This window comes from Molossus molossus, unplaced genomic scaffold, assembly GCF_014108415.1.
Source record: "Molossus molossus isolate mMolMol1 unplaced genomic scaffold, mMolMol1.p scaffold_m16_p_10, whole genome shotgun sequence".
Taxonomy (NCBI): Eukaryota; Metazoa; Chordata; class Mammalia; order Chiroptera; family Molossidae; genus Molossus; species Molossus molossus.
The window spans coordinates 79,871,190-79,898,954 of NW_023425345.1; the positions used below are offsets into that span (position 1 = coordinate 79,871,190).

Genomic DNA, 27,765 nt, shown 5'->3' on the forward strand with positions numbered 1-27,765 from the left:
TTGCTTCCGCCCTGGCCAGTTTGGTTCAGTGGTTAGAGCGTTGGCCTGCGGTCCAGAGAGACCCGGGTTCGGTTCCCGCTAAGGGCATGTACCTCGGTTGCAGTTTGTCCCTGGCCCTGGTTGGTCATGCGGGTGGCAGCCACTTGATGTGTCCCTTTCACGTCGCTGTTTCTTTCTCTCTCTCTCTCCCTCCCACTCTATCTGAACAAAAAATGGAAAAATGTCCTCGGGTGAGGATAAAAAAAAAAAAAGAGGAAAATAAATTGCTTCCAAGTATATACAGAACATGTATGAAACCTGGGGAGTTAGTGAATAAGATAATGGCTCTTCTTTTATGTGCCCCCTCTCCAAAGGTACTAATAACTAGGTTGGGATAATTGGATAATTTAGAATATGTTTGTACACTGGATTAGAAAAATCCCTAGGGGAAAAATTGGGTTCCTTCTTTGAATGAAAAGTCCGTAGGAGGTTACAGTAAGCTGTGAGTGGATAAATGCAAATGAACTCAAATCCCTTTTTTGGTCTCTTATGTTTATGACACTCTTTGGTTTGTAAGTAGAAACCTAGTCTAAACTTGCTTATACGCAAAAGAGATTTTATTAACTCCCATAACTGAAAATTCCTGGAGTTAACTAGATGTAACACAATTAGATCCAGGTGCTTTATTATGTTGTAAGAATGTGTCTTCATTCTGTGGCTCTGGTTTCCTCTGGGTTCACTCCCTTCTCTGTGGAACTCTGTCTGTATCAATGGGGAAGATGTTCCTGTACCTTTATGAATATAAATCCTGACTCCTCAGTCTCAGAGGAGTCGTCTTGGTGTCTCTATTAATCCTGATGAAGGTCTCGATTGCTCGTCCTGGGGTCATGTGTCCTCACTTGGATGGACACTGGCAGTGTGGCAGGAGCTATAAGATACCTCTGTTGACAGTGCCACCGAAGTAGAAATGGAATGGAGGACCATTTTTCTGCTGGAAGGGACCAGGCAAAATAAGCTGTTCACTGCTGTGTTTCATGAGTACTATGTAGTATTGACAGTATCAAAGCTCTGTCAGCTTTACTTTTTAGTATGTATTTATGCCCTGGTTACGTCGAAGTATTTTGTACTGTCTAAATCTCAAAGCACAGATTTAAAAAAAAAAAAGTGAAATAAAATTAACAGAAAAAAATTTAAGATATTTATATATTTATTTTTTGTTTCTTTTTTTTTTTATTCCTCACCCGAGGATATTTTTCTACTTATTATCAGATAGAGTTGGAGGGAGGGAGGGGGGGAGAGAGAGAGAGAGAGAGAGAGAGAGAGAGAGAGAGAGAGAGAAAGAAACATTGATGTGATAGAGCAGCCAGCCTCATGACCCCACCAGGGCCTGGGACAAACCGCAATGGAGGTACAGAGGTACATGCCCTTGACCCGAATTGAACCCGCCATTGGTTGGTGGGCTGATGCTCTAACTGCTGAGCCAAACGGGCCAGGGCAAATTTTAGATATTTAATGGGAAGCAGACAGGATGAACTTAGTTTAATTTCCTGTTTATGCTTTCTTTTTACTTTATGTTTCTTGTTGGAAGTATTACAGATGCTCCACCCCCCTCTCCCCTATTTTTAACCTCCTAGACTTTCACACTGGGATCGCAGTCTCTTGGCCTGTGGTCTAATAGGTCAGCATGTGTTTTGTGTTGACCTGCACAGATTTAGTTTCCTCTTTTTTTACCCGCAATGCCTTCAGACGGAGCACATCCTCACAGTGAGCACAACCTGTGATGCTCTCTTCTGCGTTTCATGTTTCACCCAAATGTATCACCTTCTTTTTCCCCAAAAGTATTTGAGTTTACATCTTTTTTTTTTTTTTACTTGAATGAATATATCTAGATACTCCTTCAATGTCTTTTCCCACATGTCTTCATCTAAATGATGTGATGTTACTATATTATCGATTAATAGAATTTTTATTTCATGAGAAAAACCTTATCAGTTTGATAAATTTACGCAAATGTTCATCTTTTTTTTTTTTTGGATCTGAAAGTCATATTGTCAAAGGGGACTCTTGCTTTGCAATGGGGGGTGCGCATTTCCTTCTGGGGCTCATTCTTCATACACCGGGAGAGGAAGTAAACTGAGCACCCAGTGCCCCTTTGTTGAACTTGTTTTTCTCTCTCTTATCCACAGTTCTTTACTTCTTATTGGTATCTGTTGGGCAAAGGTTGAAAGAAAAGAGGAAATGTGTCTATCCAGGCTTACTCTTTTCTGAGTAGAAAAATTAATTCGATAAGATAAATTCAATTTACATATAATCTAAAAGTTGCATCTTATGAAACTCACTGTCTGGATACATATATAAATTATGAAAACATATATATACCTCCTCAAACCCTAACAAAAAATCTTTGTTGCAAAAATGATTGTTAACAAGATCAGGGTTTTTTTCCATTAATTGTAGAAAAATCAGATATGTCACCAATGTCATAGATAGCTCCAAAATATTTTTACTAATATGACAGGTTTTTTTTTTTTTTTAAACTACATTTAACTGTTAGCTCAAAGGAAAAGGCTTAAATTTCACAAGAAATATTGGTGATGATTTCAATGTATTAGATTATGTAACACATATGGTTGACAGAAATCTGATACTCAATAATTATATTCCAAAATAGGGAATTTTTCAGTGATTTTAAAAAAATCTAATATCAAAGTGCACCAAGATAGATCTTTTACAACCCATAAAATAAAAATATATATGGCATCGTATGTCCTCAGGGACAAACTTTTCTATTATTTACATAGGTAGGAAAAGAAACAGCTCTCTCAAACATAGTTTAGAGAATATTTGAAAAACCCTTTTGAGATGTATATGCTATTTCTATTACATAATTCTCTCTGATGTATTGAAATTGCTCCTTGTTCTATTTCAAATCCTGAAAGAAAACGAATTTGCTTTGCTCAGTCTTACCAGTCACTTGATACTGCTCCTTTGTGGTAGTAGCAGGTTTTAATTACTTTTCATATAATCAATTATAGTTATGTCTCTTAAAGATGTTTTATGATGAAAACCTGGAACTAATAGACATATATCACTTATATTCACTAATGAATTTTAGAAGCTTTTGGGAATTATAAACTTCTGTTAGATCCTGTACTTGACTTTTGCTCAGTACCTAGATTTTTTTGAACTCATTATAAAACTACTGCTTTGTAAATTATTAAAATTTTTCATATTTTTATTAGGAAGATAATCTGGAGATACATATTATGTACCTTCAAAACAATAATTACTAAAGTGAGGTACACCATCACTGGCCAGCCACACAATGATTCTAAGAAGTCAGAGATGATCTTTAAATTAATCCCTGTATATTTAATTTTATGTTTAAATAAAAATATGATTAACACATTTAAAAGCACATGTAAATAGCCCTGGCCAGTTTGGCTCAGCGGTTAGAGCGTCGGCCTGCGGTCTGGAGAGACCCGGGTTCGGTTCCCGCTAAGGGCACGTACTTCGGTTGCAGTTTGTCCCCAGCCCTGGTTGGTTGTGCGGGTGGCAGCCACTCGATGTGTCCCTTCACGTCGATGTTTCTCACTCTCTCTCCCTTCCTCTCTCTCCCTCCCACTCTATCTGTGCAAAAAATGGAAAAATATCCTCGGGTGAGAATTAAAAAAAAAAAAAAGCACATGTAAATATTATTCTATGTGAGGATAGAGAAAAATGATTTGAAAAATATTAAGTAATAGTATAAATGATATTTGGTTATAACTGAAGTTAAGCAACATTGCCTAATAATATTATTTAACTTTGAGAATAGTTTTTTGCAGGATTACTATCAAATTATATATGAGAGGTGCATCAAAATGGTTATATATCCTGTTGATAAATTGATGAGATAATATTGATTTTTTTTTTCTTGATAACAATTACTTGAATTACTTACCTGTACCAAGCACTGTTCTTAGTTCTTTACAAATGTTATCACAGTTTGCCTTCAAATGAAACCTAAAAAATGAGGAAAATGAAACTCCAGCAATTTCTCTGAGTCACAGTAGAGGAGCAGGAATTTGAACTTAAGATGTTTTAACTCTACATCCATAAAACCCTATTTCTGCAGAATAAATGACGAGTGTGGAAAAAAAAAAAAACCCACCTCAATATATATCTTTCAAATTTAGAAAAAAAATTTTAATTCAAATAACCTTTGCATTTAGAAATAAAGAACTTGCAAATAAATTGAATAGAGAGTATACATTAATTTTTTTTATGTCAGTTACTGTGTTTACTGAATACATGCTGTAGAATTTTGTTAGAAAGATCATCAATGGGTTTTACAACTGAGCTAAGAGTTGCTTTCAAGAATAAATTGCTGCAAAAATCTTTTTAATGGTCTAAATTCACCTTGCTGGTGTGGCTCAGTTGGTTGGGTGGCATCCCATGCTCCACAGTGTTGCTGGTTTGATTCCGAGGTTGGGCATGTGCTGAGTTGCAAATGCAGTCAGTCAGCGTTTCACTCTCATATGGATGTTTCTCTCTCTCTCCCTCTCCCTTCCTTTCTTCTCTAAAAATCAATTAGAAAATACTTCTTTAAAAAATAAATAAATAAGCTTACTAATTATAAACTGTTTCGATATCACTTTTATCCATGCTTATGGATAATAGTCATATGATGTGAAATTTAGCACAGTATTTCTACTCTTAATAGCAATAGGTGGAGTACACTTATTGCACAGCCTTATATTCAGCCTTGTATTCATATTGCCCAGTGTGTTAAATTTCATTACTTCATACGAGTAACTTTTTTTAAAGACCAGCTTTAATAGATCTGCATTATGATATTGGTTTTTATTTTCAAGTATAGTAAATTTTCAGAGAGAAAAGCAGATGGACCATTGCTCAGTGATTTACACTCAAATTTCACAAATACGTAGTCAGATTTCAACCTTGGAGATGAACCACTCACTGACATCTGAAATAGAATTGATTTCTAAGCTGACAAATACTCAGTTGATGTTTTTTCATTGTTGTTATAGATTTGTTCCAGTTACTCTGTTCCAAATGATATTTAAATAGGTAATCCAATAGAACATTTAGTATTTCATTAGGGATTAGATTTCTGAATGCAGATAATAAATATAGGGTTAGGCAAATGTAGGTCTACAGTCATTCATATGGAAAGTAATACAATAATTGATAAATACTGATTCAAGAATAAACTCTGTGTTTCACATACAACTGTAAAGCAACTTTAGCCACACGGATTATAATGTGGTTTAATCATTTCTTGATTATCTTGCATAACAGAGGGGATCATTTCTGTTAATAGAGATTTTGCCAACTTAAGTTAGTTGCCATTTCTATTCTATGTTATAGAATCTAAGTAATTATCCAATCTGAGAAGCTAGTAAATGAGCAATAAAATAAACTCATAAATGTAAAGGAAGAAAATGTTAACAAAGTAGAATACAAGAGCTTGTTCTTTAAAAGATGAACAATTTCTGTCAAAGGTTATACGGGACAAAATAGAAAATCTCAAATACAATGCACTGAAAATCAGTAAGAGGCTACAACTTGGTATGTGGAAACTTAAAACTGCAAAAATGTTAGATGCACATGAAATCTATAGATGAATGCTTGTCTGGGAAAATACAAATGGCCAACATTGGCACAAGAAGAGGTAGGAAATCTGGATTAAAAAAAAACTTGGAAAAATTTGAAAACCACATTAAAGAATCTTTTCCACTAGGCGTCAAGTTAAGGCACTTCATGAGTTCTGTCAAATCTTTGATGAAGTGATATTTCTTGCACCTAGTTACACTTTTCATGTATTTTTGTGAAGCTAGATAAAACTGATAGCATAAGGTCTGACTATTTTTAACACCAGAACTCAAGAAAAATTAACAACAGCCCTCAAACCACCCCCCACAAAATATCCCAAACAAAACAAAAAGCAAACATGCAAGAACAAAATGACAAAATGATGACAGACTTATTAATATAAATGTTGACATCTCTTAAAATTAATACAGAGGATGCAGCAGCATATTAAAGGTTAAAACACCATTATCAGAAAGCATTTATTTTTAGATTTATGGTAGAGTATTCAATATTACCATTCAATTACTATATTATTTTAATTTAAAGGATCAAAAGAGGAAAAGTATATGATCATCTCTAGAAATGCCAAGAAGCCTTTTGATCAACATCAAAAGCCTTAGCAAACAAGACTTATAAATAATATAGGAATAAATAAATATTTATGCAACATAGAGATTATCTGTCTAAAGTTAGTATAGAAGCATAGTGGTCATTTCCATTCATATTTAGCTTGTTGAGGTGGCGGCAATTTCTTACTGATTGTTGTATCTTCCCATACTTAGAGGAGTTCAAACTGTATTTGTTGGTTTTATAAATAAATTATGAAATCCATATCAGAGCAGAGAAGATTCCATTTGCCAATGTAAGTGATAAGATTATTAATGGGTATTAGAAAACCATGTGTTTTGAATGGTGTAAATATATTTTGATCATTATCACTAAACAAATTGAGGTTATAAAAGAGCCTTCTTGAGTTATATATCTAGAGTTGCTTTTTCTTGCAATTTCAGGAACAAACACATTCGTATCAGGGTTGATGTGTGTCGTAGTTGCTAGGACTGCCATAACAAAGCACCACAAACTAGGCAGCTTAAAACAATAAAAATGTGTTGTGTCATAGTTCTGGAGGCTGGCAGTCTGAAATGCAGGTGTCCCAGGGCCGTGCTCCCTCTGAAACCTTAGGGGATCCTTCCTTGCTTCCGGCTGGCCTTCAGTGGAGTCCGTGGCTTACAGCTACATAACTCTGACCTCTGCCTTTGTCATCACATAGCATTTCCCCCTGTGTGTCTCTGTCTTCACATCCTCTTATAAGGCTAGCACTCATATTGGATTGGAGATCCACCCATGTTAATTTGACATTTTACATCTGCAGTGACCCTATTCCCCAAAAAGTTCATGTTCTGAGATAATGGGGGTGAGAACTTCAACATATCTGTTTTTGAGGAGACAATTTAACCAATAACAGCTGCCTTTTGGGAGCTTCAGTTTAGGAGAGAGTGGATTTTAATGGAGGAGGGGGTTGGGTAAAGACTTTTATGAAGCTAAAATTTTGCACAGAATTTCAATAAGTTTATATATTTCATGATGCCAAGAACTCTGTCCTCGGAGAAAATAACTTAGGAGGATATAGCAGTGAGGGAAACATTGGGTGCAGAGTTGATAATTTTGAGAGACTCCCAAACCCTATATAGTCAGGGACCACAGCCCTTGTTAGCAGGAAGTGATTACTATAGACACACCATTCTCCCTCATCACCCCTAAAAGATTTTAGGAATGGAAGTCTCTGAGGGGATGATGAGACAAGTAGAATAGGAAAAGTGAGGCAGATAGCTGAACACACTGACAGAGCAATTCATAGCAGATACAGAAGGTCACCTCCCTAGAAATAATATCTAGACCTCAGCTGTATTTCAGCTCCAGACCCAGGAAAGCATCCAAACCAGGTAGACAACACCAGGACCAGCTGCACTGACTAACCACCCCCTCGCCTGACACTGACCAATCAGTGAGGACCACGACCCTGAAGGAGCACACCTAGAAAACCCATGAGTATTCTGTTGAAGCCCTCCCCGGAGACCTCCCCTGAGGCTCCTGCCTGCAGGAGGGAAATGAAAGCATCAAGTGCTCGCTCTCCCAAGAGCATGCCCGCACCTCTTGCACCCCTTCTTCCCCCACAGGCATGCATCTCTTAACCTCTAAGGGACCCCACAGGGTTTACAACCAGGGAGCCATGGGCAGCAGCATTTCATCCCAGACAAACCCCCTGAACCTGCCCCTAAGGCCCCCGTTTCTCTGACTTCTTAGTAAGGCAAAGAAGATCAGCTTATGTCCAGGTTCCTGTCCTCAGCCCCTCCTTGTTTCATTGTCCCAAGCTTTAATAAATAGTCTCAAAAAAAAAAAAAAAGAAAGAATTAAAAATTATTGTGAGGTTAAAAGGTTCAACAGAAGAGGGTGTGGGAAGGGAAGAGATAAACCACAGAACTTATATGCATGTACGCATAACCGATGGACATGGACAACAAAGCCGGGGACGGGGTGGGGTGGGGATGGGGAGGAGGGTGTCAATGGGGTAAAAAGGAGAAACATCTGTAACAAAAAAATAAAAAAATAAAATAAAATAAAATAAAAAAGATTACAGAATGGAAGTGCTGCTACCTGACATGGTGCTGAGCCATTCTTAGAGCTCTGTGGGAGCCAGAAGGAGAATTACATGGGACGTGAGGACTGATGAAATGAAAGAGACAGTAACTGTTGGCCAAATGGCAAAAGTTCAGGACAGGGTTTCCCACCAAGTTTCCTGGATATGTGTGTATGTGGATGTGTGTGTGTGCTAGGGACAGAGGAGGGTGTCCAGGGGATACTAGGTAGGCAGGCTGGTCTCCCAACAGAGGGAATTCAGGAGAGGTTATCAGACAGGAGTGCCTGGAAGTGCTAGGTGTGTCTGATGGAAAGTAAATGGAGCTGAGAGGTTTTTGTGAAATTCTGTTGCCTTGGGATCACTGGAGCTGCGGGTACACAATTGATCTGGCCCTTTACTGATTCCCAGAATGAGGTGGGACAGCTTGCAGGGATGGACCTACCTGTACGCAACAGGAGCATTTTAAACTGGTTGTTCCTGATTGTTTGGATTTTATTTTATTTATTTTCAAAATATGCCTGATTCCAAGATTTGATTCTGTTTTTGTATTTTTGCTCTGATTTGAAGCTTCTCATTGGAGTTTTCCCAAATATGTCATAGTCCTGTTTTCCGGAAGCCCTCTGCACATACTGTTTATTTTGCCTGCAGTATTCTCTGCCATCTTCTCCCCTTCTGACCTGTTTCCACCCTACTCCTACCTTTCTGCCTGGCTAATACCTAAGCATTCTTTATACCTTAGCTCAGATCTTTTTCTGGGAAAATTTCTAGATACCTCTCCTGTTCTAAGGGTTGTAAGATAGGTACCTCTCCTAAATCTCAACAGAGCAAGTAATTCTTGGCTCCTTTTAATCTGAGTCATAATAATATTTGTGATACCATGTTCTCCTTAATTACAGGATAATATCTTTCAAATCAGGGAAGGCTTAGGTAGCATGCTATTCTCAGTGCCTAGTGCAATGCCAGGCAAATGGGCTTGAAATTATGTACATGTTAATGAACAAGCTAATGAATGAGTTACACTATAGATATGTCGATTAATACACTAATGAATGGTAAAACTAATAAGTTACTTGATTAATAGACCAATGAATAAACCAATGAATGAAAATATATCAACAGAGTTTAAGTTTATTGGACAACAATCCTGTATCTTGCCCATTATTCTTAGGTGATCTACTTCCTTTCCAGCTTGTATTACTGGCCATGTTTACTTATCTAACTATTTGTATTGATTTATTCTACCAATTTTTTTATCATCTATATCTTTAAAAATAGTCACTGTCTGAAAACTTAAGAGTAGTAAAATTCCCTCACAAAGGCCATGGCTATTGTAAACATGCTAAAATGGGATAAAGATTCTGGAATATATCATCCAGTGTCATAGCTTGATTTCTCTTTCTGTTTGTCTGCCCTAACCTTGGGGGGAAAAAATATATATATATATATATATAAAATTACCATCATTTAGCATAAACTTCTTTTCAGAATCAGTAAGAGGAAATAATGAATGTGTTACTTAATTGGAAAACCAGTCATGGGATGTTTTATCAAAACATATTCTGGTTATTTTCATTTGTTAATCAGAAAAAAATTTTAGCAAATAATAGCAAGTTGTAAAGCATGTAATTCTATTCTAATTTATTAAATATAGGATGATATGATGTTTCAGGGTTCTTAAAGTATTAATAGGCCTTTGAAAATTCCACCTGAGATAAAAGTGGTTGTACAGTTGACTTTTGTTCATAGAAATATATTTAAATTTGCCTTTTGGTAATTTTCATTTCTGAAATGCAGATGCACTGTGATAGTAACCAAATTTATGGACTAAAAATATACGTCTACCCTTTATTGAGAAAAATTTTTAAGGTAAAAATTACTGGTTATTAATTAAACTAGGGCAAATTATGCTTAATTATTTCTTTAATTTTACACACACACACACAAATGCATATGTATGCATTTCTACATATAAATTAATTTTATTTTATTTTTAATCCTTGGGTGAGGATTAAAAATAAAATAAAATTAATTTATATGTAGAAATGCATACATATGCATTTCTACATATAAATTAAGTTTATTTTATTTTTAATCCTCACCCAAGGATATGTTTATTGATTTTAGAGAGAGAGGAAGGAGAAGGGAGATAGAGAAAGCGAAACATTGATATGACAGAAAATTGATTGATTGCCTCCTATATGCACCCTAAGTGGGGATTGAACCCACAACATATGTATATGCGCTAACCAGGAATTGAACCCACAACTTTTTGTCATATAGTACCGATTTTCCAACCAACTGAGCCACCCGGCTGGGACTGTGTTTGTAAATTCTTGAATATATTTTAGAGTTACCCAATATATATTGAATTACCCATACTTGAGTTTTGGCCATGATGTACTATATTAAAGAAATTTGACCAAGTCTGCTTTGTCAAGATGCCAGAATAAATTAAGGCAGAATAATTACTACATCATGACCTATATGTCTGCAGGTTGGTAAAGAGGAAATCAGAAATGATTTTATGGAGAAGCTACAACTACAATACATTCAGGTCAATTTGAAAAAAAAAAAAAAAAGAAACATTTTCAATTTCAGGTTTTACAATGTTAAGCGTCATATGTTATTATTAGTTAAAAGTACAAATCGTAGGTAACACAAAAGCTCATTTTACAGCATTCAGTAGTATTCATTGAGTTTCTGCAGGTGGTCCAAGGGAAGAAATTTGATTTATTCAGGTGCCTGGTGCTTAGTTGCCTGAGAGTAATCAGTCCCAGAAAGATCTACTTAGATAACAAAAACACACAGATGGATGAGAAATACCCTGTGTGCCAGTGTTTTCATGGGGTTTCCTTCACTATATTGTCATTAGCACTAGAAAGACTGGAAGTCCAGTCAAAGCTATATGGGAATCACAAGTTATTTGGTGAGCCTGCCTATCTGTGTATTGAAAACATTCAATTTATAAGAGCCTCACGTCAAGGAATTGGGTGAATTAATTTATAATGAAATTAGTCTAAGCCCGACACTACCAAATCCCTTGGCTGAAGTTCCCCCTTCCCTGGAAAGGGCTGTAATAAGTGCTACAGACATTTAAAAAAAAATTTTTCTTTTTTATTGATTTTAGAGAGACAGGAAGGGAGAGGAAGAGAGAGATAGAAACATCTATGAGAGAGAACATCAATTGACCACCTCCTGCATGCCCCCATTGGGGATGGGCCCACAACCTGAGCATGTGCCCTGACTGGGAATTGAACCGACGACCTCTTGGTGCATGGGTTGATGCTCAGCCTCTGAGCAACACCGGCCAGGCAAGTGCTACTGACATTTGCCCTGGAACATTTCCACTTCTAGAGCTAGCTTCAGAGTCACTCCACTCGCTCTTCCCGCACACTTTCACATCTGTGCCCAGTCATTGTGTTAATCTAGTCAGACAAGTGACACTACATATGGCTAGTTTTGGAGCTGTCTTCTTCCATGGTTCATCCTGTGCACCTGTTCACTGACTCACTGTGAGTTGATTTTATCACTTAGCTCTCAACATGCAACCAATTTTCTTGCCACTCTGACATGCCCCGTTTTTATAACACCTATGACCGATATCACTAATTTTCACACATTATTGATTAAATAATGACCAGTTTAAAGCCTGGATAATACTGATTATATCTTCTGAGTACATTTATAGATATGAGCATATTTGCAAATCCCTGTGTGGGAAATAAGGATTCACTGATTTATTCAGCAAATACTGAGTGCCTCCCGAGTGACAGGCATTGGGTTAGATGGCGGGAAGAGCTGAAAAAGAGTGCAGTTTGTGCCCTCACATATTTTGAAGCTTGGGTTTAAAATATGTAAGTTATAAAGTAACATCTTTTCTAAGAGATAATCTTATATTATCATGAGAAGACAGGCAAAGAGACCTAACTCATCCCGGAGAGTAAAAGACAATAAAGAAAAAGAAAAGAGAAGTTACCAGGGAAAAACAAATGAATAATGTAGTTTGGGGGGAAATTGCTCAGTTTTAGCTATGTAAATTTTACATAACTATTGAATTTTCACTAGGCAATTGGCAGTGTTTCTATCAGGGGTGGGGAACGTCCGGCCCACAGGCTGTATAAGGTTCTAGAAATCAACACCAGCTGACATCACACGCCTCACCAAAGAGACGCAGTCCCAGCCATCACATTAGGGGTGAGTTAAATAAATGTTTGACCAAATAGAGCAGGCCAATTTTTAAGTTGATAATTTTGAATGGCCGGTGAATGATGTTATAAATATCCAAATTGCCCTTGGCAGAAAAAAGGTTCCCCACCCCTGCTAGTTCATGAGAGCATTCTGAGGTAGAGGGAGTAGACTTTGGAGTCATAATGATCTAAGTAGGTCATTTGAAACTGATTGTAAAATGTGTGTGTGTGTATGAAATATGTATCAGGATAAATGAATGGAGAACCATGGATGACACTCTGCAGAATACCTATACTTAAGGAGCTTGGTAGAGAAAATGGAACCATAAAGTATGTTCAGGGAGAAGGAAATAAGATTCAGATGTTTGATGTCATGAATCAGATGGATGGATAGGACAGTAAGAATGGTGAAAATGGTCAAAAGATTACGTACTGTGAAGTTAAGTATTTCTGTGGGACTTGTATGTCCCCACAGGAAAAAAAAATGGAATCAATCATAGGTTTAGATATTTAGATATATTACTCACTTCTCCTGAATGTAGTACAGTATAATATTTTGCCACCACAAAGCTACAGGATATGCCAGAGAATAATTTTATTCTGTGAAATGCATGGGCACAATGACCAAAGAACGGAAATTCACACTAGAGCTCTTGGGGACTGGGGATGTATATTATTTGTCATTGTTTTTAGCATACAGTGAAGTCTTTGGTACCCCCAAGGTACTCAACAAAACTTTTTTGAATAGAATTAAATTAAACCACTTACTATTTCACACTTACTTCTTTATAGCAGTGGAAACTACACATGTAGTATCGGTGTCTAGGATTGCCTGCTGGAACTAACTGGTAAGCCTTGCCCTAGCCACGCTAACCCAAAGTGAAATTGGGGGAAATCAGAATCCTTTTAGAAATTGGAGCCTGGCAATAGAAAGAAGATTAAATCATTCTTATACGCATTTGTATTATAGGTTTTCTATTACAAATGTAATTTTAAAATGGCACTGTGTGGGTCATGCGTTTCCATGTAGAAATATTCATTCAAGATTAACTGTGTTAAGAGAGTTAAACTATTTTCCATGTTGGAAAAATGATGAAAGGCATTTTTCTGAAATCTCATTAAAATGGCCTTTAATTTTATAGTCATTTTCATCCAGAGTACTGTAGGTAAATTTGAGGACATGCTTTAGGAACCCCATAAAAGAGGTTTATAAAGGAATTCATAATCATATCCTGTTTTAATGCCTTTTGTTTGGTTTAACTTCATAACTGATGGAAAGTTGCTTAAACGGCTAGAAGCATTTTTGTTGTTTTTGTTGTTCCTAAAATTATGCTCACATGGAAAGTATAGGCTGATATGCAGCCGAATTTCAAGTAAATTAACTTCAGTTTTCTCAGATGGAGGTTTTGCATTATGGAAAAAGAAAGTATACTTTTTCTTCTGCTTCTGAAGAAAAATGAACAGATGTGTATTTGTTACTCATGCAGTTCCAGCCAGTCATCTGCAGATTTCCAATTACTATGCCTTAAGAATTATATTCTAGACCCACCAGGAAATATAGGAATATTGTCTTCCATTTAATTTATCTCTTCTCTTATACAAAACCTATCTATGATTTGCCTGTGTGATGGAGAAGTTGCTTAAAGTACAACTGAGTTTGAGGACATCTGGATATTAAGATGAAAATGAATTTTAGAAATTAATTTTTTGTCCTCTGCTTATTTTTATTTTACATGCTATTTATGTAAGTAACTTATTAATTAGTTCCTATGGCTAAGTTATATCTGATTATCACTTACTTGTTTTAGTTCTTTGCTTCAAAGAATTGCATGAGGATTCCAAGCTGAACACTGTTTAGACTACAGCCCCTCCCCCACTCTCTCATTCTGCTTCCTTTACTTGATTTCTTTTTTTTTTTTGACATATTTATCACCTTCTGTGAACAATATAATTTTCTAACTATATATAGTCATATTAATTAAATACAAATCTATAGTTTATTTTGTATACTGCTAACAGGTACGCTCCGTGAAGGCAAGGTGTTTGTATATATCCTAAGTGCCGAGCATCGTGCTTAGTTCCCAGGACGAACTCAGTAAATGTTTGTTGAGTGGATGTTTATACATGGTGCCCATAATTTAGGTTCATGCATTCTTCTTCAACTCCTTGTGTAGGAAGGGTGCATCATGGATTATCTTAGAAAGTTTACTTTCCATTTGCTGTGTTTTCCTCTGTCCCCATTTATCTCTGCAGAATCCAAGGGCACCTAAGGATCCCTTTTTTGCTTTATGCCTCCACTGTTTTCTTCTGTTTTTGTTCTTTTTCAAAAAAATGACTTTTATTGATTTCAGAGAGAGGAAAGGCAAGGCAGAGAGAGATAGAAACATCAATGAGAGAAAAACATTTATCAGCTGCCTCCTGCATGCCCCCTACTGGGAATCCAGCCCACAACCCAGGCAGGTGCCCCAACCAGGAATGGAACCAGTGACCTCCTGGCACATGGGAGGACGCCCAGCCACCTGAGCCGGCTATGCCACTACTATTTTTAATTATTGTACCCCCACACTTGTTTCACCCCTAGGGGTCCTTGTTGGATCTGACTGGATGGGACTGGGATGAAAGGCAAGAGAGGGAAGAATGATCCCATCTTGCTGTTCTGATAAGAAGGAGAACAATGTGAGGAAATTTCTATCGCATCTTCTAAAGGAGAACATGATCCAGCCTGGTTAGTGTAATCAGCAGTCTCAGAAAATGACAGGCAGGCAGTTTCTTTGAGAGTAGAAATTCCCGGTTAGGGAAATAATCTGAGCTGTCCTGAAGTCTAAAGGTAGACCAGGATCTAACACCATTTCTAATCTGTGAGCAGCCTTTTTGCTGTGTTTTGTTTATGATTGTGTGTAGAAGTGCCTGTATTTTTGCCTGTTGGAAGTAAAAATCTTTATAAAAATCTTCCTCAAACACCAGTTTTGGGGATGTGTGCACACCTGGAATGCAAAATGTGTAATCGTTCTCTGGAAACTTCGGGCTGGAGAAGAAAGTACAACTTCAAGCAAACGCAGCAACTGACAGGGAGGAAAGACAAATAAGTTGGCTGATTTCTAGGCCCCAGGCCCTGTTCTTAAAAAGGGAGAGAGAGAGAGAACGCGAGCACGCACGCGGCATTGGGGCTGAGAATTTTTCTCTGGGGCATTGGTCCTCAGACCAAAGAGTCACAGCTTCAATTCCAGTCAAGAGCACATACCTTGGTGCAGTTCGGTCCCCGGCCTTGGTCAGTGTCATGCGGGAAGCAGTCAATCAATGTGTTGCTCTCACATTGATGTTTCTCTGTCTCTCTCTCTCCCTCCCTCCCACTCTATCTGAAGATAAATGGAAAAATATCCTCGGGTGAGGATTAAAAAAGAACAAAGAAACAAACAAAACCTATAAAGGTGCAGTGAATGTGACTGGAAAAGAGAATAAAATCAACCGTATTGAAAACGTTCACCATATTTCCCTTCACTTGGCATCTCCATCACCAACCTTCCATCATTCCTTACATATCTTTCGATTCCCCATCAGCTCTTCTTTTCCTGCCTTAGGCACCATCTGCCTCCTGCTCCCACCACTGGGCCCACTAAGTGAGGACTACTGCTATGAATGGATCCTCACTCTCCTCGGCCCTGTGTTGGGTGAATGCACATTCCTTCTGAGCACCAAAATGAAATCTGCAAAGGCAGTTTTAGGAACGGTCTTATACATGGTGTTTTCCTTCTATTCTCCAAGTACTTCAGGACAAGCCTATAGAGTGAATTGTTTCTAGGTTGCAAAATCTTTTCCAGACAAAAAAGAGATAGACTCAGACGTGCATTTTTGGAGCTCATCTTGCTTGTTCTTAAGTTAAAAACTGCTTGTCTGACCTAACACCTATTCCTGCTGGTCTGTGAGATACATGATACCTTTTCCCCTTTCATAATTTATTGCTTCAACAGCAGACTTTTGTGAGAGCATTGCTGCTTAGGGACAAAGAAAACACCCACTTTGTTGAACATTTATGTTTCAAGTGAGTACATTGCACTAAATCACTGTGTGCCCATGGGAACATCTCTAACCCAAATTATAACCATATCTATGATGGAATCAGACCCTGAAGCTTTTTTTTTTTTTGGTAAAATTTTTTTGAGCGTGTTGATTCCTGTGGAATTCACAAATGTTCTCCCCAACCCCCACTGAACAAATGAGTCTAAGTGAGGTTTTCTTGCTATGGGCTTCCACAGTACATACTATATTACAGTGCCCTGTATACAGCTTTGTGACTGCGTTTTACATTGTCTCCCTTTTCTGCTAGTAATTAAATCTCTGTCATGGTGCTTTCAAAAGATATTTTGAATGAATTGATGAACGAATCAACAGTCTAATTGCATTGACTTTCACTGAGTGGGTCGGGCTTTGGCCTGTGCCTCTATCTCAGCTTAGGGGTTCCTCCACAGTGTTTTCACACCATCCATCTGGTGTTTCTCCTTCAAGAAATTACATAATAATTTATCATCTGTGTTGGATAGTTCCTGTAAACAGCGAAGAATAAATAGCAAATCTGTATATGGGTTTAAAGTTAAACCATTGGTGGTTGATGCCTTTAGTTTTTTAATTAGGTACCTTTCAATTCTTAATGATGTTTGTTTCAAATCATACAATTATCTTATAGGATGAAGGAAATAGTTGAAAGAAATTTGACTGTGATTCTAGAACAATAAATATAAGTCTACCCGAACAGTATTTGTTTTCACGGGGAGGGTGGGAGGAAGAGGGAATAGTTTCCTTTTTGAGTAATTGAGCTCTGTGGTCCCTTTGCACCATGGACGCACATACTTGAGAGCATGGGCTTGGGCATTCCAACCGCCCGTGTCCTGGTCCTGTGTCAGAGTTGGCTCAAATTGTTTCATCCTTATTCCTCCTCTGAAAAATTGGGTTATGACATCTCCTAGTATTGTAGCTGAGATTAAAAACCATACATAGAAACCTGACATAATTATATTATAAGAAACACAGAAGATTTTGTTAGTTTAATTTTATTCTGTTTCTAATTATTTACTGGCTATACCTTTGTGGGGATATACCTGTGTTCACTAGTAAACGTTTGCATGAGAGGAGGGCCTCGGGTACGAGACTAGTTCAAGGAAACCCTTTACCCGTGCAAGGGTTCTCCAGAGAAACGAGCCAATAAAGTGTACGTATGAATGAGAGATTTATTATAAGGTATTGACTCACATGGTTATGCAAACTGAAGACTCAGGAAGGCTGGTGGTGTAGTTTGAAGGCCTCAGAGGCTGGTGTAAATTCCAGTCTGAGTCTGAAAGCTGGAGAACCAGGAGGTCTCCCAGAAGAGGATCAGTGACCCCAGCTCAGGCAGAGAGAGGCTAATCCTCCCCTCCTCCTCTTTGATCTAATCAGACCCTGCACAGAAGGGATGATGCCCACCCACGTTGGGGAAGGTAATCTGCTTTGCTCAGTCTACTGATTAAAATGCTAATCTCTTCCAGAAACATCTTCACAGACACACTCAGAAATAGTGTTTAACCAGATATCTGGTCATCCCGTGTGAAGACAATACATAAAATTAGCAACCACACACACATATTGGTTATGATGCATTTCTTAGTGAAGTTGATAGGCATTGGAGGCTGTAGTTGAACTATGTTTGAAGCAAATGCAAGATGTTTATTGGGATGGGCATGTATAAATAAGGAAAGAGAGAAATTTGTTGACATAGACAATGAAGAAGCACTGGGTCTATGAACCAGAGAGAGAGGGGGCAATTATTAATACTTAAACTGAGAACAGGGACATATTCCTGGTGGACCAAGGTGGGGTAATGGGAAGACCAAGTGATTCAAAGCCTGGTAGTTCTGAATTTGAATCTAGGGACCTGTGAGCTGTGTTATTGTGGACAAGTTGTTTAACCTTTCTCCCTGATGTTTTTATATCTCTAAAGTAAAAAGAAATGGTATTTTATATTGTTAATTGTAAGGATGAGAAGAAATAATATGGGAAAATGCATTCATGAAGGTATTCAGTATTGTGTCTTTGTTTCTATTAAGTACTTTTTTTAAAACTAGGGAAGTCTATTCATACCTGTTATTTTATGATACACAGAGGAAAATATAGCCTTAGTTATATATTCAAAAGCCAGGTGGAAAGCAAATTATGCGAATCTCAGATCCAACAATAATTAGTAACACAGATTTGTTGAATAACCATTTCAATTTTGGGGTCTTATTTGTAAAATGGGGATTATATCTTTATGGATTTATTATAAGAATTGCATAAGATAGTAATCATGAAGCAATTTATTCTGGATGTGTCATAGAATAGAAGTGGACTTTACACAGGATGAAAGGGCTTATTTAGATGTAAAGTTCTAACACAGGAGAAGTACCTTTGGAATGAATGCTCCATTTATTTGAGACCTCACATATTTTGAAGACTTGGTACGATAATGAGATTATATTTATTTCTTTAGACCCTAAACAAAAACTAATTAAAAAAAATAAAAGCAACAATTTGTTCACTTTCTCCTAGTATTAACTGAAATTTTTGCTGATGCATTTGAAATATTTAAAAAATTATTTTGATCAGATGCTTACTGTTCCATATTTGACAGGCTAGAGTAAAAAACTAAACAAAAACCCGTTCTTTATGAAATAGGATGTCATTTTACTTCATTTAGTTGTCAAAGACTAAACAAAAATCCAGTTTAAAACAAGTAAACAAGTCTGTGTCAAAACAGTGCTACGAAAGAGGAAGCTTCCCTGTCTTTTCTGAAACCTGCTTGGCACTTATGTGACATTGACAATTAGTTCACGTTGCATGGTTGTTGTCGTCTCTGTCTCTGTTTCCATTCTTCATCATGCAAAAAAGTACAGAGTGGGAAAACAATTTGCTTATTAACTTCCAGTGGAATTTAACCTTTTCAAGAAGGGACATCACCCGACCTGTGTGGTTCAGTGTTTAAGCATCGACCCATGCACCCAGAGGTCTCCAGTTCGATTCCCAGTCAGGGCACGTGCCCAGGTTGTGGGCCTGATCCCCAGTGGGGGCCATGCAGGAGGCAGCCAGTCAGTATTCTCTCTTATCAATGTTTCTGTCTCTTCCTCTCCCTTTGTCTCTCTAAAATCAATAAAGAAAAAAAAAAGAAGGGACATCTTTTGATTTTGTTCACAGTACATTTTGTATATAATAACCATGTACAATAACTTGACAGTAGTTTAAAATAAGTATACAATTCAATTATTATTGTAACACATATATTATTCTAATAAGTTGAGGTTATGTATTTTAAGTAAAAAATTAAAACCATTTACATTCACTTCCTCTATTTGTGGTTTCCCACCCATAGCTATCTTTGTAAAAACGTCATTTTTACCTATTAAATTGAAATAGTTTAATTTAAAAAAGAAAGAAAGAAAAGGAGAGAAAGAAAGTATGATTTGACAGAAAAAAAATATGAGTAGAGAGAATTCTTTTGCTTAGTCCTCAGATACAAAGTCTATTATCCTAGGGTAAGACCAGAAATTGTGTATAACTTTGCCACTGGTATTCCCTTGGAGCTTAAATTCATCATTTATATCTCACTGAATCTTTTTTTTCAGAGATGACAATTCTACCTATTTCCATTTCACTTGATAATTCCTGTGAGTTTCTCTCTTTCTAGTTATTTGGGTATTGAGAGGATTAATTAATTAGTTTTTTAAAAATATAAAACACTACTAATGTCATTACTCTTTTGGGCAAAGTGAAAATTCTGACTACTCTGATGTCTAGGATCTTAATCTAAGAGTTCTGATTTCATACAATCCTTATGCTCTTCACTTATACAATTTTAATTAAATATTTTAACCTGAACTTTTATGCTTGGCCATTGCCTACTCTGGTTACCACGCAAAACCAGATATCTCATACTTTGTATTCATTCAAGTACAATTAAAAGAAGTTTTCCTTAAAATTCTCTGTGAGAGCCACACTTTATGTTACTTATTTTATGACCATATATAGTTAAAACAATGTATGGGCCATTTTATCAGTGGGAAGTGGTTGCTTTGCAAATGATAGGAAACCACAAATAACATTAGCTTAAACCAGCAATTTTCAACCATTGTTCCCCAAGAGGCACACCAGTGTGCTGCAAGACTTTTTAAAACATGCAGCACCTGACTGCTTCGTCAGAGTCACTGACCTCTTTTCTCTTATATAAAAAAATAAACATGAAAATAACAGCCAACACAACAATAGCCGTCCAGTGTAAATAAATCAAAATTATACCTATTTTTTTGTTGTTGTCAGATCAGCCAATAATGTAATATATTTTTTGGTATGCTACAGAATTTTAGTAATTAGCTTATGTGTGCCATGAGATGAAAAGGTTAAAAAATTACTGGCTTAAACTAGCTACAGTTATATTTTCTGCCTTACAAAAAGAAGTCCAGAGGTTTGTAGTCCCAGGGTTGTAGGACAGTTTCGTGAGGGGCTCAGTTTCCTGGGCTCCATTTAGTTGGCTCTCCCCTGTCGTCAGAACAGGACTCTACCTTAAGAGTCAGCAGCACAGAAGGAAGGGTAGGAGAAAACATGCTCCCCCCCTTTAAGGACATTTCCTTGAAGTGCACAGGCCACTGTGCTTTCATCTCATTGGACAGAGTTTAGTCACATGACCAAGCTCAGTGCCTGATATACAGGGACATGTGAACCTTATTTCTTGTTAACACTATTTCAATTTCATCCCCAGAGACACTTTAACTTTACATTAATATATAGCATAGACCAATTTTCTTAATTGAAAGGCAGCTTCACATAATATGAATAAAATTATTTCTGATTAAATTCTTGCTTGATGGTATATTAAAATGTGTTCTTATTTTTTTAAATATGCTTTATTGATTTTATTGATTTTTTAGAGAGAGAAACATCATTGTGAGAGAGATACATAGATCGGCTGCCTCCTGCATGTCCCTTACTGGGGACCCAGCCTGCAACCTGGGCCTGTGCCCTGACCAGGAATAGAACCAGGACCTCTCAGTCCATAGGACAATGCTTAACCCACTGAGCCACACTGGCCAGGCTGTTATTTTTATTTTATTTTATTTTTTTTATCCTCACCCGAGGACACTTTTTTTCCATTTTTTGCACAGATAGAGTGGGAGGGAGAGAGAGGAAGAGAGAGAGAGAGAAACATCGACGTGAAAGGGACACATCGAGTGGCTGCCACCCGCAAGACCAACCAGGGCCGGGGACAAACTGCAACCGAGGTACGTGCCCTTAGCGGGAACCGAACCCGGGTCTCTCCAGACCGCAGGCCGATGCTCTAACCACTGAGCCAAACTGGCCAGGGCCAGGCTGTTATTTTTAATTCTGTATACATAGAAACCAGAAAATAATATTGAAACGATTAGCATGTAAACAGATTATGTCATCACCTTTCAACAGTCATTTGGTATGAGTGATCTGTAAAAATACAAACCCTACTTATAAAAACAGACTGATGAGCTTGAATTGTGGTGCACTTCTTACTAGTTGTGTGACCTTTGGCATGTTGCTGAACATTTTCTTGCCCGAGATTCAGCATCTATAATATGGGGCTAGTGTGAATAACCAACCTCATAAGATTATCGTTGAGTAATAAATAAGTTTAAATATGTAAAGTACATGATACATTGTAAGTACTCAGTAAGTTTAGCTATTATTACCACCACAATGTGACAGGTTTCTCTCCCTCTGTCGTATATTCAATAAAGAATGGGTTCTGTAAATGTGGAAAAGGGCAGTAACAGAAGCTTGGTTGTTACAGTGCTAGAACTGACCCAAATCCATCCAGACCTGCCCAAATGGCATTTGATTCCTTTTAAGAGCACTGATGCTAGTGTTACACAAAATGTGGAGAGTGTTAGAGCAAAAGGAAACCTAACCTAGTACGCACGTATCTAGAATTGAATTATTTTAGCACTTTCCTCTTCTGTTTTTCTTCTAGAAATAACATGAGATTTAGTATTAGAGAACTTGTTGCAATTCTGGCTTTGCCTTCTTAAGAACCATAAAACCTCGAGTTAGTTGGCAAATTCTCTGTGGACCTGTCTTTCTTCCTGTGTAACACGGGGCCAATGATAACACTTTTTATTGCTGGCCAACTTTTCAAGCCTCTACCAACGTCACTTGGACTCTGCAAACCTTTGTTTGTCCATGCCTGAGCTGGAGTGGTGTTGGTCCTCTATCCTATCATAGCAATTTTCCATACCATTTATTGTCTTTCTTGTCTCCCCCAGTAGCTTGAGCATCATAGCAAGTGCATTGCTGTGTTGTTCACATCTGCAGCATGCAAACTAGGGCATAGTTGATGCTCAGTGAAATCCTTAGCCATGAGAAATTAGTCACAAGAGCCATCTCAGTTGGTTGGACTCACTCCGTTGCTAGCTTTATTCAGACGATGCAGAGGGCGATACCCTGGTGGACAGAGCCACTTTATGTAACTCTGGAGACTTGCCTGCTGCATATCTCTGGGTGACTAGTTTCCCTCAAAGAATAAGGCAGGCTGGACAGGATTGTCTAGGCCTGGTTACCATACCAATTATTTTTTTCTCTTCTTTGTATATTTTATGAATTGGAAAATGACAAGTATATCATACGTTAGTATTGGGGAGCCCATGAGGCTGAGTATATACATCAGTTTTGAAAGTTTATGGGCTTTAGGCGTGTTGTCAAAGATATGTGCTCATCTCTTATGCTCTTTCTGTCTAGCTTAACAGCATATTTGCCCTTTTAAAATGTGATTATATGGAGACTAATTAGCGGGCTATTGCAGTTATTTAGGTGACAGGAAAGATAAACGGGCACTGACAGCCATAAAGATGAACCTTGAGGGGCAGAATGAAGAATCTTAGAAAATGAGACTTGGTAGGCTTTGGAGACATTATAAAACATGGAGTTGTGAGGATAAGTGAAAAGTCAAGAGTGATAACCGGGTTTAACTGGGTTTCTGCTTTTAGCAACTGGAGTTAATGATGGTGCTGATTGTTGAAGAGATCACTTTTATTTATTTTATTATTTCTTATTTTCAGTGGGAGATGTTGTGTTCCATACTTAGATCTACTGATTTTGAAATTCCATCGAGTACCTTAGTTGACATGGCTCAGTAAATTGTTGAAAATGGAGCTGGATATCAGGAGAACATCAGCCTGTGAGCTGTGTTTGTGCATGACATCATGTGGAGACAGTGTTTATCAAGAAAGGGGAGCCTGGCCAGTATGACTCAGTACTTGAGCACTGACCCATGCACCAAGAGGTTGTGGTTTGATTCCTGGTCAGGACACATGCCCAGGTTGTGGGCCCAGTCCCCATTGGGTGGCATGCAGGAGGCGGCCAATCGATACCTCTCTCTCATTGATGTTTCTATCTCTCCCTCTCCCTTCCTCTCTCTAATATCCATAAGGAAAAAAAATAAAAAATAAAAATAAAAGACAAGGGAAAAAGACTAAGTCCTGTGAAATTCCAGCTTCTTTTAAAGGAATAAATGAACAAAGAGACACTTTCTTTGTTTTCTGTAGGATGGTCTCAGGGACAAAAGAGAGCTAGGGGAGGCTGGTTTACCAGAAGCCAAGGAAATACAGAGTTTTAGGAAGGGAGATGAGTTCAGTCGTCATAGGTGCTACAGGTGGATGGGCAGTTCACAGAAACATGCCATTTTTAAGGTCTGATCATTAGTGGAAATTTCATTATGGCATTCTGCAGAATTTGAGAAAGAGCCCAAACTGGGTTTAGAGGTAAACGACAGTCACTGGACATGTTCACCACAGACATTCTTTAAGAAAATCTAACTTTAAAGGGAAGAACAATAAAAAGCGGTAGTCAGAGGTAGATGACAGAATGAATAAAGGTTGTAGGGTTTTCCCCTACCTTTATGCTGACAGACACGTGAACATGTTTGTAGTCTTAAAGGGAAGATGGCTGGATGCAGAAACAGATGGAAGACACTGGGTAAATAGAGTCTCAAGGAAGGATTTTAATTACCCCCAAAAGGTAGAAAAAGCAGATTAAATATCTGGATGGTATTTTTCTTCTGGTGTTATTAGTCTCATGTCCAAGGAAAACCACCACCTCTTTATCTGAATCTCGGTAATGTGATTGAAGACAAGTTTGTAGATAAGTTTCTAAAATGAGATCATGTTCACTAGTTAAGTGGAAAGCATATTTTCAATAAAATTGTTGCTATAAAGAGTATTATTCCTGTTTTGACAACTCTGTGTGTTCTTTCTCTTTATTATTTTTTGCTCTTGTAAAGGCAATGGAACATTTGCACAAAGTCTTGAGTACTCCAGAAAACCTTGTTCTTCATTGTTCCCAGCAATCGAAAAACACAATTAACAGCAAAACTTATCAATTTCATGATCAAATTAATGGTTCAAAATACATAAAAAAAAATGTGTATTTCTGTATAAAGTGATGTTCATGTGTTTTGGAATGCTTTGCTTTATTCAAATGACTTTTTTTTTTTTTTTTTACAGATGTTCTTTTTAATGAATAGTATTAGAATTAATACTATGAGATTAATATACGGTAATGACAGAAGTGAGCAGCCTTTAATTTCAAAATGATTTGCTTTAGATAGTTTTTAATGATGCCCATTAAATAATAAACTGAGTATCTTAAAATACTCCGCAAAATGATAAGCTTTGATCAGTAGCCTTCTCATTTCTCAAAGCTCCGTTTTACCAGCCTTTCAAAGGGCCTCAGCAGCTGGCAAGTGGAATCTGCAATGTGAGCTTGATAACAGGCCCCGAAGAGGTGCCAACTGTCTGCAAGAGACTCTCTGATTGCAAGAGAATAGGGATAGGCCATAAGCCCTCTGTGAGAGCTTTCTGAACTTAGTCCAATTCCCTGGCACTGTATTTCATAGATATGATTATAATTGATTCGCAAATAGGTCGTGAGGGTGGGGTCTAGGATGGCTGGGGTAATCCATGTGGCCACTGCCTGAGAGGCCTCTAAGAGGGGGAGGGGGAGTGGAGCCTGAGGGTCTGTAGGGAACTGAAATGTGCCTAGTATTCTGAAAGTCAAGCTTATTTGAACAAATGCAAATAAGGAAATGACAATGTGGATAGTCTTCACTCTTTTTCTTTGTGTCTTTATGGCATCTGATTAAATTCCGACTCTCTTGATCCTATTGACCTAGATAGATTACCTTTGCCTTTTGGATAGTCATGGACCAGTATTTCCCTCACAATATGGCTAGTGAGAGAGGTGTTCCGTGTGTGTGTGTGTGTGTAATAATTTCATGTCTAAATATGTATGTTTCATGTCTAAATATGTATATTTATACACATGTATTTAACTTAGACACATTTCCTTTCTGAAGTGGTGAGAAATGTGCATGCTCCAAGAAGAAATTTAGGGGGTTTGTAATTCCAGGACAGAAAGGACTCTGGGGAAGGGCGAAGTTCAGGGAGGATAAAGGGCTTTTTGAAAATACTTCTTAATACTTTCTAAGAAACATAAATGCAACGGATACCTCTCTAATATTTTTTCCTGAGGAACATTTTCCTTCTATGTAGAATTTATGGTTAGAGTACCAGGTCAGCATTTTATGGCACCCTAACCATTTTTATTTTTAAAATATAAAATAAAAATGTGTGGTTTATGTATGTTAATACAGGCCTATCTCCAAATTTCTGTTTTCCTCATGCAGGGGGTTACTTCTACAGGAGAACAGCAGGTTCACAGAAGCATTACATTATTATAAATTGGCGATCGGGAGCAGGCCTACACTGGCTTGTAAGTAACAGTGAAGTTTTTCTTTTTAAATACGTCCTTCTTTTCCTCTTTTTGCATAAAAATGTTCTTAATGACTTACAAGGTTATAGAAAAAAAAACCCAAAAACATGGTTACTCTTATTTTCAAAAACTTGCCAATCAAATGATAAGCCTCCATTATCTCTCTCTCAATTTAATCATGCTTTGATATCAGTTTATCATTTTTAATATATTCAGATAAATATCACTTTTATTCATTCAGATTTTAAGCGCAACATTTTTTTTTTTATCCTCACCCGAGGATATTTTTTGATATTTTGTTCAGATAGAGTGGGAGGGAGAGAGAGAGAGAAACATCGATGTGAAAGGGACACATCAAGTGTTGCCACCTGTATGATCTAACCAGGGCCAGGGACAAACTGCAACCAAGGTACATGCCCTTAATGGGAACCGAACCCCGGTCTCCCTGGACCGCAGGCCGACACTCTAACCACTGAGCCAAACTGGCCGGGGCAAGCGCTAAATATTTTGAACATTTTTTTCTTTTTATCCTCACTCGAGGACATTTTTTTCATTTTTTTTGTTCAGATAGAGTGGGAGGGAGAGGAAAAGAGAGAGAGAGAGAGAAACATCGATGTGAAAGGGACACATCAAGTGGCTGCCACCTGCACGACCAACCAGGGCTGGGGACAAACTGCAACTAAGGTACGTGCCCTTAGCGGGAACCGAACCCGGGTTTCTCTGGACCGCAGGCCGACACTCTAACCGCTGAGCCAAACCCGCCAGGGCAATATTTTGAACTTTTTGAGAGCAGAGACTATTCAATATATTTTTTCGGTGATACCTGCACTTCTTGCTATATTACTTGTTCCTGTATATATTTGTTTTCAAAGTATTTATTTCTTGTTTTTTTTGTTTGTTTTTTTTTTTATATCAGAAATAACCCATAGAAAGTAAATTGAAGTAAAGATAATATTGTATCCACAGTGTCCATCATCTTCTCACATTTACACTTCCATTTTTTCTCTCTCTCTCTCCCAGCTGCATATTTAAACACCGGTATTATTCTCATGAACCAAGGGAAGACAGAAGAAGCCCGACGCACATTCCTAAAGTGTTCTGAGATTCCTGATGAGAACCTAAAGGACCCTCATGCGCATAAGAGCTCGGTGACCAGCTGTCTGTACAACCTGGGAAAACTCTACCATGAGCAGGGGCACTATGAGGTCAGGCCGAAACCTCTCGCTCTGCTTCCCCTTGTTCTGGTCCAGACTCAGTGTTCCCTACCCTGCAGTCTCATTCCAGGGACACTGAGATCCCGTATGAAGCTAATGTGTGTTTTTATTAAGAGAGGTTCGTGGTGAAATTCATTTGGGGGTGAGGGGAAACCTCTGCTGAAGAATACTTAGCAGATTTCTTTACTGTTAATTTCTCAGAGCAACTTTCAAGAAAGGGAAACAACAACCATTGCTTCACAAGCTTATTTACTTATCATCTCTGATTTTATGGCCCAAGACACATCGTTATTGTTACCTTTATCCTGTTTAACGTTAAAAAGTACATGTACTCAGAGTATTAAGTATTAGGATGATATAA

General features: G+C 37.7%; 1 protein-coding gene across 2 annotated transcripts in view; it reads left to right on the forward strand.

Moving 5' to 3' along the window:
* The window catches only part of TMTC2 (transmembrane O-mannosyltransferase targeting cadherins 2), a 413,338-nt gene that overhangs the window by 244,953 nt on the left and 140,620 nt on the right, over positions 1-27,765 (forward strand). For both annotated transcript variants that reach the window (XM_036251426.1, XM_036251427.1), the window contains 2 exons: positions 26,105-26,190; positions 27,211-27,395. In XM_036251426.1, coding sequence (XP_036107319.1) covers positions 26,105-26,190; positions 27,211-27,395 — 271 coding nt within the window. The remainder of the gene's footprint in view (positions 1-26,104; positions 26,191-27,210; positions 27,396-27,765) is intronic.